The 15,253-nt window shown below is 38.7% G+C and overlaps 1 protein-coding gene and 2 non-coding genes across 3 annotated transcripts; all 3 read right to left on the reverse strand.

Annotated features, from left to right (window-relative positions):
• Positions 1–185: 185 nt before the first annotated feature.
• Positions 186–14,654, reverse strand: RABGGTB (Rab geranylgeranyltransferase subunit beta). Its single transcript, XM_049808626.1, has 9 exons — positions 14,618–14,654; positions 13,905–14,012; positions 12,681–12,878; positions 10,157–10,262; positions 8,693–8,745; positions 8,463–8,573; positions 6,313–6,438; positions 5,362–5,511; positions 186–2,463 (listed from the first exon to the last, which is right to left on the reverse strand). The coding sequence occupies exons 1-9, from the start codon at positions 14,618–14,620 to the stop codon at positions 2,323–2,325; spliced, it is 996 nt and encodes a 331-aa protein (XP_049664583.1). The 5' UTR covers positions 14,621–14,654; the 3' UTR covers positions 186–2,322.
• On the reverse strand, positions 11,627–11,711 carry LOC126042414 (small nucleolar RNA SNORD45). The gene has a single exon (XR_007507143.1). It is a non-coding gene; the product is annotated as a small nucleolar RNA SNORD45 (small nucleolar RNA).
• LOC126042412 (small nucleolar RNA SNORD45) lies at positions 13,726–13,808 on the reverse strand. The gene has a single exon (XR_007507141.1). It is a non-coding gene; the product is annotated as a small nucleolar RNA SNORD45 (small nucleolar RNA).
• Positions 14,655–15,253: the final 599 nt, after the last annotated feature.

Consider the following 15,253-nt stretch of genomic DNA (forward strand, 5'->3'; position numbering starts at 1 on the left):
CAAAACTGAAAGGCAGCATCTTTGGAATAAAGCCCATACCTCTGGACTTGACCGTGTTCTTAGAAGGTGATAGAATGGCTGTTGATTTCTCACACACACACACACACACACAGATTTTCTTTTAATAAACATACCTACAGGCACACAGCTTTGTGTACCTGAATTATTCATTATTCTTTCGCAAATTCTCATACAGCTTCTTGCAAAATTTATTGCTGGGAACATTGGATACACAACAGTACTTAAGATCAAGTACTAAGATAATGTCAGGATTTTACCATATAAAGATTTCCATGGGAAAAAAAATTATGAAAGTACAAATTTCTGAAAGCCTTTAATAAGGACCTGTAACTGACAACTGAGAACAGCAGATTACTTAAAACAGAGGTAGATGGTAACAATGCATTCTGCACCAAAATGACTAAGTCTTAACATAGACACACTGAGCAACTAGGGTTTTTTTCACAGTACATTTAACAAAAATGGCGATTTGTTTGTGTAAGAAAAATTGTGATGACTCTCTTTCTACAAATACAGTATTTTAAAAAGCTGATGCAAAGAATGGAAGAATATTCTTAAGTTTTTAGTTTGTGCACATACTCACCCCTTTTTTAACCTATATTCTTATAAGACCTTTACAAATCACAGCTGACTTAGGAAATGAAGTTGACCAGACCTTCTTCAGAGAAAAACTCCAATAATATTAATAGGATTTCAACCTACAGTGAAATGTTCTACACTGTCATGCAGTATCACTCACATATTAATTCCCAGGGTGTCTCAGTCTATACTAGACTAGAAATTCTGAAGGGGATTCTATTTTGTCTACACAACATGGAAAACCCAGCAAATTCCTATGTACTGAACAGTGTTTCCTTAGATGAAAAGAAGTGGCACTTGCAAAGGTAACCTGGAATGAGAAAAACTTATGTTTAAATTTCTGTTAAATTTTACAGTTAGATAAAACCTGATCAGTGCTCTCATTCCCTCGCACTCAACACAAAGCCTACTGTAACTTTTTTCCAAACCTTGAAAAAAATTAATTCCAGGCTTTGACCAAAGAATGCATAAGGCAAGTGGACAGCTAAAGAGAGTAAGGGTTTTCCCTCATCTGAAAGCCTGTAGGGAAGGCTTAAAAATTCATTAGAAATACTTGAGCATTCAAAAGACACATTCTCTCTTTGAAATTCTCTACAAGTAAAGGTCTACCAAAAAGTTACTTTGTCCAGTTCCAGCTTACGCCCTACTAACACAAACAGGCTGGGTAAAACTAACCAGCTAGCTTTTAAAACTGTTTGAAACAACTTTAGACCTTCCTTAAGCATAAGTACAATCAAAGATTTCCTCCACTTCCCGATTACCTTTTACTGTGTATTTCAACTGAAATACCATTCAGTCTTAGCCAGGGTGTGTGGAATGTAAATGAAGAGGCAATTTTAGGGCTTCTGTGAAGACAAAGAGGACTTCATCCTTCAGAGAACAAGTATTTTCCATGGCTAGTTTTATTCTCAATTACACCATAATCAAGTGTTGGCAATTATTGTCTTAAAAGCTACGAAAGCAGGATTTCAACCCAGCAACAAATTTAGGATCAACTTCATATTCAGTTACAAGTTACTGTCCTATAGAGACCTTCTCTAGAATGCTTAATGTTAGCAAGTGTCACTATACATACTCAAGATATGCTCTATTTCAAATATCAGCAAAATTTTGCCTAAGGGACTCATCAATAAATGAAGACATTTATATACTTAATGGGACCATAATTTTTGTTTTCACTGGTATCAATTACTATCAGAAGAAAAAGCTCATTCCTCAATATATAAAAGTGATGGCAAACAGAAACAGGAAGAATTAAATACACAAGTGTGTGGCATTAAGTGCATGGCTTAAGTAGAGTTTTTGTTTGGGTGGGTTTTTTTCATATTCTTTTAAAGTGCTTTGTGTGATCCACCATCAAAACACGCTTGTGTCAAGACAGATGCTAGCATGATTGATATCACAGGAATACAAAATCAAGCATTCACACTATTGCTTTGACTTGAATATTTTAAAAAAAAATGCAAAGGCCCATATATTTAGATACAGATTAGAAATGTTTCTATATCTCTTATATACAACCAAAGAACATGTTACACTCAGATTATTAGAGCAAGCCTGTTCTGATAGTTTACAAAGTAACAAAGCCCATGGTAAAGCTATTGCTTTACTTTTGTAATGTAAACACATCTCAAAGAATATGCTAAGAGTTTCAGAGATGAGATTACTTAAATCAGTAAAACCAAAGCAACTGGGCATATCAACCTTTTGTCTCTACGAGTCTTAGCTCACAAGCTCAGGCTGTACGTTTATTCTTCGAAGGACATCTTCTGGCATACAGAAGACAGGATTGACGGCCTTAATTTGTTCTTCTCCTAATAAAGATAATCCAGCAATTCCAAATAAGGTGTGAAACGGATCCACCTGGGAGAAGAAAGAAAGTTTGTGTCCATTTCCAGAAGTCAATCAGCTTTTCATTTGTATGGAATGAGGCTTTTGTTTGCTAGCAAGAGAACTGCAAATCTCCATGGCTGGAGAAGACAATGCAACTGAACAAACTTTCATTTGTGTTGACATGAGTTGACAGGCAAGACGATTTCCACACCATGCGTTTACAATACTATGATTTACTCAGAGATCATTGTCAATTGTCTGCTGCTAAGGCGATTTTCAACTCTGAATTTGGCAGGAAGCACTCACGTGTCTCCATTAGCATGCAACGTCATAGGGTAGCAGAAGCAAAGATAATAAAAATTTTGAAAGTACAGTTGATCATCTACAAGTACCACCTTCATAAATTCCCCATTTGCTCTTCAGCAACATTATAATGCTCTTTAATTGTCTCTGAATACAGTGCTGTAAAATCTTGAGAGAGGAGTAGCAACCTACTGTGCTAAGAAAACTGAAAGGAAAAAATAAAAGGAAGAAAAAACCCAGAAGAGACAGGAGCAGTTATTTGGTATCCAAGTATTCCTTCACTACACAAACCTTTCCTAAAACCACGTATCACCACATAACTGCAACAGACTATGAAGTCTCATAACATAAGCATCCTGTCAGTGGAGTTAATTAGCCATTCTACAAAATCCTATCCAAAAGTACCTGTGCTGTCTGGTGCAACGTACATCCTGTTTGCATTAGTGGAACTTCTGGATCTTATCACAAGGGTTCTATACTGCAGTAAACTAAGCTGAATTACCATGTTACAACCATATACAGGATCTCCAACCATTGACCACAGCCTAGAAGGTTCAAACTACACTAGCATAGCAAGTCTTGCTCCTCAATGGTTTGGCAGCCACATTACAGGTGTGGTCAAAGCTCAGACGTATGTTTACTTGCTCCTTCCCAGAATGAGTGTGTGGTCATTAGAAGAGAGGCAAAATAAACAAGTACAGAGCAAAATAATAATAATAAACAGTACACTTCAGGAATGGCAAGACAGAATTTCCTTGTACAAATAGACAGGCCCAAAAGGGGAGATGGTCCCCAATGGGAAGTGTGCAAATGAAATTACAGATTCAACCTTTTGATGAACAGTACGTATGTTGAGGGAAATCCAGATTTCTAGAAGATGTATCTCCTGCTATGTTGTCTGCTCCCTTCTGCAATTTTCTTTAAAGCAAATAAAAAAGGAAAAACCTGCTGAATTACAACTAAGAGCCAATAAGCACAGCTACTAAGTTCTTGAGAACTAGCTGCTTGGAAATTAAAAAAAAAAACCATGACAGAGCTGTCTTATTGTCAAGTGTTCAAAACCTGAAATACAATCACAACGTCAAATCCAAAGACTAGAACCCAGATATTTTTTAAAAAAAAAAAGAGAGAAAAACACACACTGACGCCAAAAGCAAAAAACCAAACAAAAACGCCAAACCAAAAAACCCCTCCCAAACCCACAAAAAAACCCCAAAAGCAAAAAAAACCAAATCAAACAAACAAAACACCACAATCCCCCTTACCCTCCCCAAAAAAGAAAAGCAAACCCAAAACAAGAGGGTCTGTTAGGAATGAGTTTCTGCAAGAACAAAGCAAAAACCTGTGGAGGTCAACGTTTCTATGGCAGTGCCCACTTCAGCAATGGATGGCAGGTAAAAATAATATGAAATAACTGCTAACATAATAGGCAAAAACTCTTCCAAGGGTGCCTGCATTAGATATAGAGAAAAGGCTCTGCAAAGTTGCTCTCCTAGCAAGACAAAAATAGTTCAATAGCTCAAGTTTAATCTCAAAGCCAGAAAAGCATTAAGACTTTAAGTGTTAGGTTTTTCTTGGAGAATTCTGGAAAAGGGAAAAAGTCTTTCTGTGACCTCCTTAGAAATACAAAAACCTTCTCATTTTAACACCACCACAACAGTTTCCAAATGACAGACCAGAATAAAGAGATTTCCCCCCTTCCCTCAAGTGGGAATAATGTATCAGCTTGCAAAGAAATGGAAAGCTACTTCAGTTTTTAATGCATGTGTGGAGAAAGAAGACACAGTCAGCTGCAGTAAAAACAGCTAAGACTTCCCCCTGACTGTTGACAAATAAGCAGCCAAGTGTTCTATAGGAATTGCACTGAGGTCTCATAATACTTTTATCTGTCCAGCACCCTTGAAAGATACAAACTTCATATGCCATTTTGCCTGGATAATCTCAATTATTTCTGCTTGAAACCAGAAAACAGACCAGCCAAATCATAACTACTCTCTCAACCAAGCAGAAAATCCATACCACCAGCCTCTTCATAAAGTTATCATAAAAGCTTCTTCCTCCCTCATCTAGACAAATGCCAGTGAGAGGATTTATTCAGTGGCTGGGCTGGCACAGAACAAAAGTTAGCATATAAGGATTCTTGTTAAAAACTTACAACTCATTTAGATCAGGCAAAACCACCAAGACAGCTGAAGACTACTTAACCTGCAGTGGACTCTAGCTTGCATATCATTCTACAAAACAAAACAAGCCCCCCAAAACCCGACACATCCCCCAAAAAACATCACCAAACACAGGATTTTTACAGAGATCTTCCAAGTGGTCGTGTGAGAAACAATTTGTGTGGTATGTGTAATGGGAACCAAACCACAACTTGTAAAAAATGGCAACTGACTTCAGTGGGGGATACTCTAGTACAAGTGCAATATAAAACATGTGCTCCCCAAGTAAGCCTTCGAAAGCAACTCCACCCTATTCTTTCCTTCAAAGTAGAACGTAGGCTCTGCAAAACACACCTGGATCACAAGTTGAGTTACACTCAAACAAGAAAACTTACATTTTCAGTTGCAACTTTCAGTTGAAATTTTCAGTTAAGTATATTTTATTTAGTAAAGGATTATTTACCATATCTCCTGGTCTGTCAGCAAATCCTCCAGTCTCCTCATCCTGGCAAGCCAAAATAAAGCAGCGCAGTTTCTCTCTGTCAATCCAATGTAACCTACCAATCATCTTCAAAGATGCTAGCACCCACCATGAATAACATACATCAGGTAACTGGCAAGCAGAGAAACAGATTATTATTTGTTTTTGGTTTAAGCTTGATGTGGCCAATTTTATTGGTGATTCTGCAAATTACTAGGTGTGCTGCCATAATACTCCTGCAGAGGAACAACAGTTAAAGAGTTTCTTTGGGGTAAGAGAGAATAATGTTCCTGGGTGCAGTCTCTTTTCAGATTACTCCCCTTCTTCAGGAAGGGAAAGTCTCTTTTCAAACCTCTCCCCTTCTTCAAGAAACAAAACCACAAGAATGTGATTTTTGAAACAGCCTTCACCTTCTGTGAGAGTGGCTAAAAAACCACAGCACCTTTTTCAGGAGTAAGTACAAAGAACTTCGTATCAACTAGTTTAATTTTTTTTGAAAAAAAATCTGTTCCTTCGTTATCTATTTGGCAGTGGAGATTATTCTAGGTTATACAATTTCCTAGTGTGATGTGAAATACTATTACACCCAGGATTTACATCCAGTAAAACAGTAATTTTTTGTACAAATCCTACAGAAGAGCTCATTCCCACCCAATGTCAGAAAATATTCAAGCCCTTATTTAACAGTATACTAGTTCAAGTGGTCAGCAAGACATACTTCAGTATGTTTACTTTCCTAAAACTGCAGACTGACATAGCAAAGGACTGCATGACAACTGGTAGTGACAAAATGAAGAATCAAAATGAAGGCCTGACTTCTTTGAAAAGTTTACTAAAGATTTCATAGGAGTCATGACATTTTCCAGAAGTACTTCAGCTTTAGAAAAAATAATCTCTATTGAGGTTTGAAAAGCAAAAGAAGCCACCTAATACCTTCTCTGGTCGCCCGTTGAGACCTCCAGAAGGTAGCTGACGTTCACAAAGCCACCAACCCAGCAAGTCAACATTTATTTGATGCAACTGGTCTGTTATAGCCAGAAATCCTGTGCAACAATAGATCTAAAATTACAGACATAAATTTTTTTGTGTATTTAAAAACTAAGTATAGTTTAGCAGACTAAATGCAGGAAAATCTCAAAGCAGGAATACAGTCATGCAAACACAATGCAAAATAAGCACACATTTCAACTTTTAGTTTCAATGAGTTTTACTTTTCTACTAGAAAAGTATGTTACTGTTACAGTTGCTTTTGTATAAAAGTACCAGTTACACAATGTAATTATAGAACAGTAAGATTTTACTAATATAAGACACTAATGCAAGGTTTAGAAAAAGGTGCTAAAAGATCAGAGCCATACAATTTTATTTTAAAAACACAGACTCTCAAGCCAGAGTACACAAACTGATTCCTGCAGGTTGGATATGGCCTTTACAAAAATTTTGCATCCAGCCTATGGTTTGTTCCTGTATGTGCCTCTTACCGTAAGGCTTGTGGAGAGCAAACTAAAGACTAAATGAATTCTCTAGCAGAAATAGGTTAACCCTGATCATTAACCATCCTGTCAATCCCATGTACATCTAGTCATGTCAGGCTTACTTTCAATGTGTCATGTAGTGTACGTCCATTGACTAATCCCTGTTTATTTTTTCCTGGGAAACAACATTTACAGTGCAAAAGCATACTCTGGTCACATTTCATGCAGTCACTAAGAAAGCAGCCAAGCACAAACTGCAAGAAACCACAATGTCAACTGAAGCCTGCTCGTAACTGCCTTTTCCTAATAAAACACAGGCCCAAAAAGACAACAAAAAAACCCTCAACAACAGCACACATCAACAAGGATATGCCCATCCAAGTATACTGCAAAATAAATGTGATATTCCCAGAAAACTTTTGAACTACTGTGCAGGCAAAGGAGTTGCCCTTTACAGCATTTTAATGAGTATGTGAATATGCACAACAGATCTAATACTCGCAAGGAAATGCCAGCTGCAGAGTGGGTTCAGCTACTTAATCTGACTTCCTTGAACAGCAGAACATGGTCCAGGTGTTTAGACCATATGGGCAATGCTACTGTAGATAAAATTCATAAGATAAGGTACATGTACCAGGCAAAAGTTCCGTGCCCCCCCCCCCCCCCCCCCCCCCTTTAAAAAAAGAAGGGCAGGGGAACCCAACACTTCTCAACAAAATACCTCTAGTATTTTTATGTGCTGAGGTGAATCCTGGATATGGCATTGCTCACCATAATCACACAATATAAAAACGGGTGATTGCAACAGCATTAAAATATTTTATTAAAAGTTGATTTCTATTAAGAAATTCAGCTTAACTGCAATAATCCCTTCCATGACAAAAAAAAAAATGATAGGAAAGGTAGTTTTTAATGTAAATTTTCTGCCGCAAAGAGCCATTGAGATTCTCTTCCTGGAGAGATCCCTTAATTTGTTCCAGTTATACTACTGCATTCTCTTCTCAGCTAGATTTTACTGAGCATTTTTCAGAACTCACTGCCACTAGCAAAACTCTTTAGTGCCTGTAACAAAACATGAAAAATGTTCACATGCCTGAGTTAGCCATCATCTTAAAAGTGACCTTCCTCAAAAAATTAAGCAAGCCTCCCCTTGAGAAAGTTCATGTCTCATTTTTGAGTTCATCAGTTGATAAATATCAAACATATTATCCAACTGGCCTTTATGTTTCATTATTATTTGTGGCATTATGATTTGTGGCAGACACAGTGATAGATCTTGTCCAATGTCTCCATTAATACCCATTTCCAATTGTCTAAAACTCCTTGTGCTAAATATTCCAACATCACTATATGAAGATTGAAACACAGTCCTAAAAGTTGTTCCCTTATGATTTTTTTTCCCCCCAGACTATAACCTCTCAAGTCTCTACTCGTCTTCTCAGATTTATATATTTGTTCATTTATTTTAACTAAGGTATTAGAATCAGGCATTTGGGAAACAAGAAAGGTGTATCAATTGATATCACAGATAGATGTTGTAAAGAAACATTTATAGGCAGTATGTGATGCTTGCTAACTTGAAACATTTCCATATGAAGAAAAACTCACCTGTCCTGCATGTGATTCGGAACCTGGTCTACAACCAAATCCTCCATCAAAGTTCATACAGGACAAAACGAATTCTACTGCTTTCCCCACATCAATAGCATCCAGCTTTCCCTGCAAGTCAGAAAAGCAACTAATGCACTTTATGTTCTACCAAGCTCATTAACTACAGAAACTTCAGCGGTACCAAAGAGAAGATTCCGTACTTGTGCAAGTAATGATTTAGGACTTACCAGAAGTGCAAGAGTTGCCACAGCACAGAATGAGAACCTTGTATCTATTTCTCCTAGAACATGGGGGGATAGGGAATGAAGTAAGAGTATTTTTATTAACAACAACAAAAAAATACATTTAAATCACCACTGAAAATATGGAACAAAATGTTAAAATACTAGGGTTTACACTGAACAACAAAACTCAGCCAAAACCTGCCCCCATACTGTTTCCTTTTCCACCCCATGAATTATTTCCTCAGTAATTCAGAAAGCGTACATTACAACTCAAGAGATCTGTACGTTTACTGCACATAAAAGCGAACAACTCATTTTGAGGTGGTGTATAGTCAGATATATATCCAATTCAATTCAACTGGTGGTAATTTACAAATAACTATAATTTTAGAGTTTATCTGTAGCGCTCTACTAGATAATTGCAGAGCAATTTTTTTTGAGTGGACTCAAAAATACTCAAGACACAACTTGATCTGCCTTAAATCTGGTCAGAAGCACCCATAAGACTGATGAAAGTTGCAAGTTTTCTTTTGCATACGTATACCTGGAAGTTAAACCAAAAATGCTACACCTCTAGCACAATGATTGCTCAGTATACCAATATAATCCATACCAATGCAACTCTCCTAGCACAAACTGTGAGCAATCAATACTTGAAGTCAAATTTTAAAATTGCACCCAGCCGCAAGCATTCAATTTTTTGGTCAAACTGACACAAGACTTTTCTTCTTAAGAAATCCACAAGCTGAAACATATAAAACAAAGGTGCTGTTCTGTAATATATCAGGTATCACACTCCTTCAGTTGCACTCCGACTGCCTTTCAGAAATAACGTAAATCCATTGTGCATTCAGTACATTTGTTTCAATACTTTAACAAAAATGATGCAGCAAACTATGAACCATTTTAACACACAGCATAGCAGCTACATTTACAGTAGCATACATACACTGCCATGATCGATTGCTGAATTTTACCAGAACAACATGAGTAATATGCAATACATTTTATTAAATTTTAAGTGTTCCATGGGGATAAGTATTTTTAGAGTGACTAAATATTTATGCTACAGCTTAAAAATACCATCTTTGTTCATAAATAATTTACATGCAGAAACAAAATCGGTATTAACAAATGTTCATGAGTACAAAACCAGTTTTTCTCACTCCTATATAGTGAAAGATCCTTTCACAGCCAACATGGATAAAGATCGTAATTAACTGCCATTAAATAGCAAGCATAAAACATTCCTTATGGAATAGCATATCTAGTATATCAAAGTACTGCCAAGTTACAAATCCCCAAAAGTTTTCTTCTTTAAAAGCTGAGCAATTTTTTAACACAAGAATGGAACTGAAGTTTAGAATATTTATGAAAGGAATGAACCACAACTCTTTCCTTCACAAAATCTCCTTTTTCATAACTCAGAAAATAAAAGTGTTCACATTTTAAAGATCTAAAAATTACCCCATTTGTCTCCAGCAAATGATCCATCTTCTTTTTGCAAGTTCTGTATATATTCAACAATTTTATTTACATCAACAACGTGAAGACTATCATATAAGATAAGAATCTGGAAAAAAAAGACACAGTAACAATCAGAGAGGTGCAAAAATTTAAAAAATTTATTTCTTTAAAAAAAGAAATCTTGGATTTATAAAAGATTTCTTTTAATTGACTGTGAATACTATTTGGTAAGACTTATCAAAACAAAATTTCATTCACTGGAGTTCATCTATCTGTCTAAAAACTTTTAAGAAATTCTCAAAGGAAAATATAGGCAATTCAAGCTGAACTCTTTCACGCTTTGTTACTTTCCAACTTCCAGCTCTCCTTTCAAAAGCATTATCAGGTTTATTTGTTTCTATGTTAGTATTATGTAGAACAGAGATTTGAGTACGGTTAATTTTGTAATGGGATAATGACATCCTAGACTTACAAATTTGTAGTTTGTGCACTGCTGCTACTGGGATATGTGCAAGTATAAGTTAAGCAGCTAGTTACTAATGCCACTTAACAGTCCAAGCCTGTCAGCAATGATTAGTTTTGAATTACAAGATTTTTATTTACATTCCATTTTAAAATATAATTAAAAGAACCAAATTGCAATAAATTAAGAAAAAGTATGCACAATATCATTAGACACAAACTATACAGTTAATATATTCTGGAAGAAAAATAAAGGTCATAGTAGGGAATACAAAGTTTTCCAAGTGAGCACTGATTTGAACCAGTAAACCCATATGACACAATGTCATGTAAAAACAACAGTACTGTTTCCAAGCCCCAGTTGGCTTCGTGTTTTTACTCATAACTTGCATAATCTGTAAAGAGAGTAATTAAGAATTTATTATAAGTAGCATAATAGAAAGAGCAGTTGAAAGCAAGCAATAGCATAGTGCAATCCTGAAAAATACCAACAACTATGACTTTGAACACCTAGAGTTAGCTGGAATCTTTCACTTGTTAGATAAAATTTAAGTCTTACAGAAATGCAAAAAAGAACGTACAACTCCAACAGAAAATATATAATCATAGCATGCTCCTTAAAAATTAAATCTGAACAAATTACTATTAATTGCGATCAAAGGAAGATGTGATATGACCCTTTATGCATTCTGGATATGTAGACAGGACTAAACGGTGCTTGTTCACTAAGAATATGCATGGTCATTAAGACATGCTGGTTAAGTTTACCACAAATATTTCCCATCAGCACTTGCTAAAACTTTTCAGCTTCGCAGATCTAGAGCTGCATTCAGTTAACATGAAAATACCGCAAGTATTTATTTAAGAATTAATATTTCTCATATGTAAAAGTAAACAACCTTTAATTGTACCCCTTTCTCCTTATACTGGATTAGAACTTGTGAAAGGAGTTCCACTGGACAGTTTGGAAAAGCTCAAACACCATAGCCTAAAGAAACTTTAGTTTCCTGGTTCTCAGAGTAATTCTAGAGCTAAAGTGGTGATAAATATCAACTTTAGAGCAGATAATATGTGCCAACATTCATCACTGACCCAACAAAACAGCGTTCTCCTGTCCTAAGGGTTTCAAATCCAACACCATAAATCCAACACACTTTCTTCCTAAAACGTAATGCTATCTTATTTATTTGTAACACCATTTAAATATTTCTTCCACAAGATTAGACTAGAGATACATTATGCAAGCAATCAAGCAATTTTCAGAAACATTTGAGCATTTTCGGTATTTTTTTTTTTCCACGATAGTTTACATGAGGGGGGGGGGGGGGGGGGGGGGGGAAGAAAAAAAAGACACAAGACATAGTGAGAAATTAAATCTATAATGGAGATAGTTATGGTGAAAAAATAAGATTGAGAATTACTTTTTCTCAGGGGAAGAGTACACACCAAATAAATAAATAAAATGCTTAACAGACTAGTATCATTTTTAAGTTATACACAAAAAAAGCAGATTTGAGGAACACAAGAACCAAGTACTACAATGTTTCTTTTGTACAGTACTAAAGTGTAAACACACTCACATAATTATACATATTATATAAATATATAGTTTATATAAATATCACATAATTATTTATTAATACGTTATAATATATAGCAATTGTAATATATACATTAAAAAATAAAATCCAAAACTTTACTCTTATTCTGGTCATACATATCTTTCACCTCAATGTATACTAAGAATTTATAAAATCCAAAATTAATCTACAAAAAACTCCAGTAAAACCTGTAGCTGAAAAGTATTTCAAGACTGTTACAAAACATATCAAGAATGCAGTCATCATTATTTCATCATTAAAAGCACGTTCCCAAATCTGACAATATTTTAGGAAACGCTACAGCAAAATCCTAGAGTTTTGTCTATTAGATTTTTTTTTTTAAATAAGGTACTGAAATAGTTTTTGCTATTGGGATTCAACGGTACCTAGCTTGTAAATCTGCAATCATCAAAATCATTAATTACAAATGTTTTTTTCTAAAATTACCCTGTTACATTTACCTGGACAGCACTGAGGGTATAGAGAAGATGAGGATCATGACCTATGCTGGCACTTATTCCACCACATTCATGTTGGCATGATTTGATGAATGCCAGAATTTCTTCTTTGTTCATTCGGTGCAGCTGCCCCATGAGATCCATTGCTGTCAGCCCCCAGTAAACACCACTCATCCTCAAATACTCCGACATACAGTATTCCTAAGTAGTGCATTATTTTAGTTCTTAATCAGATAAGCACATCATCAATATAGAGCAATGAAAATACATTAGTTAACACTTAAAGTTTGGAATATGTCAACCATCTTCCATCCCATTAACAACTTGCTATGTATCAGCCACTCAAATACTCTGTACACCATGCATGTATGTATATATACAGGCACATACACGTGTATATATCTACACGTACTACATTCCCTTCCTCCCCTCTATCTTCTAGTTCAAAGCATCAAGCTCCACGTCAAATTAAACACATACAAGTAGTTAGGCACCAATTCACTTCAGATTATCAGTTATCATCCTGGCATCCAAACCACCACTCCAATTACCACCCCAATTAGTCTCAAAAATAACAAGTCTAACATTTAATGAAACTTACTTCCAAGGGCCAAAACTGCCACAATCTAAAGCTGCACTATGAAGTGAAACTTCATATTGAATTCTCTTACATCGATTACATCACCTACACTACCCATAAACATTATTTTCTACATGCAGTACTTTTTAAGCACAAGAACAACAATCACAAGCAACAGTGCCTAGAGTTCTTCTGTGGACAGTAAAAGTAACTGAAACTTTTCTTCAGGCATAAGCAGTTATTGACATTTTTTCACCTGCTGGAACTGGAATCCTACTGTTGTGGGCTACATCTGATGACCTGTGACTATAAAACTGATGCTAGTTAAAGCGTTCATCAAACCTAGTAAGCACGAATAAGTGCTGGTGTGAGATTCCGTATGTTGTCCCATCAAAGGGGCAACATGTAAACGCAGCTATACTCCTTGCACGTTCTAGCGGATGAAGAAGCAACGAGTAGTTAGTTCCTCAGGCCTCAGAGTGATTCTAGAGCTAAACTGATTATCTTCAAATTCATACTCAGGCAATACATGCCAAGACTCATCACAGACCTCTTTCACACACTGAGCTGCAGGGCCAGAAACAATTAGCTTGTGAGCGTGCACCTAACCCTCAACTCCGAGCTGTACTGAAACAAATCATACGTACATAATCATCTTTCTTTGTTCCATACGAAGCTATATAGTCCGCATGCTTCTCCGAAAGCAACGTGCTTGGGGCATCGGGTTTTATTATAACATCCTTTTGCGGTGTCCCCTGTAAAAAAATACCAACAAAACGTCAGTCGCGTTGCCAGCTCAAGAGGTTTTAGCACCGAGGTATCATTTAGTCACCACCACTAGCAGCAGGAACTGTCTGGAAACGGACACCTCTTTGTCTGCTTTGAGCACGGGGCTGACGGCGCACCTCACATCGCCGCTTCGCGGCCTGGCTAAATTCTTCCCAGGGACAGGCTGCGAGTGAAACCTTTCGCTAAATACAGCTGAGACAGAGCAGCCCTTCGCCACCCATCAACCGGCGCCCCTCGCCGCCACGGCCACAGCCCCGGCCGCAGGCGAACCCCCGCGCCCCACAAAGCGGGGCTGCCGCCCAGCGCCACCACGCCGGGCGCTCGCCGTCCCGCCGTCGCCATCGCCAGGCCCGGCCCGGGCGGCAGGCGGGCTCCCGGGCCCCCGCCAGGACCCGAGTGGCGAGCGCCGGCAGCGCCACCGCTGGGGCCGCCGCCACAGCCACTAGCTCAGGCCAGGCTCCCGGCCTGCTGCGCGGGATGGAAACCTGCACGCCGTCCCGAAGGCGGAGGCGCGGGCTCTGCCGACCCGCCGGGCCGAACCCCTCTCCGCGGAGCGGCGAGCCAGACCCACCATCTTCGCCGCCTGCACCGGAAGGGGCGGAGCGCCCTTCTGCGGGGCGGAGCAAGAGGCGGTGCCCGGCAGGGCCTCCCTATAGCTGCCCGCGCGCCACCGGCCGGCGCCTACCGCCCTGCTGCGTACGAGGGGCCGCGGCCGCCGGCTCCCGGGAGGGTGGCGGGCGGCTCCCGTGGCGGGCAGCGGGGCAGGCGCCGAGGAGCCGCGGCGGGTCGTTCCGTCCTTGCGCCTCCCTCGAGGCTGGGAGCGGGCGGGCGGTGGCCGCCCCCGAGGCCGTGGGCGCCCCCGAGGCCGCGGCCGCCCGGGAGCCCGCAGCGGGCCGGCGGGAGGGGCCGCTCGCCAGCCTTGTGCGAGCAGGAGCCCCGCCACAGCTACAGGGTGTCTTGAGACAGGGGAGGCAGCGACTTCGGAGCACGCCAACTCCCAGCGTGCGCTTTCCTGCCTCACGGCCAACAGGACAACGTTTAGAAACGCTTCAGCTTCCTTCCCTTACCTCAGGGCTATGGAAGACCAAGTCCAAGAATTCAGTCTCGGAGCTTGTGAGGGTAACCGTCCTTTTGCCCCAAACCCCCACTTCACTTCCTAATTAGAACTGTCTAGGATGATCATCCTGTTGATTACCAACACTTGATG

The sequence above is a fragment of the Accipiter gentilis genome, chromosome 8 (genome assembly GCF_929443795.1).
Source record: "Accipiter gentilis chromosome 8, bAccGen1.1, whole genome shotgun sequence".
Taxonomy (NCBI): Eukaryota; Metazoa; Chordata; class Aves; order Accipitriformes; family Accipitridae; genus Astur; species Astur gentilis.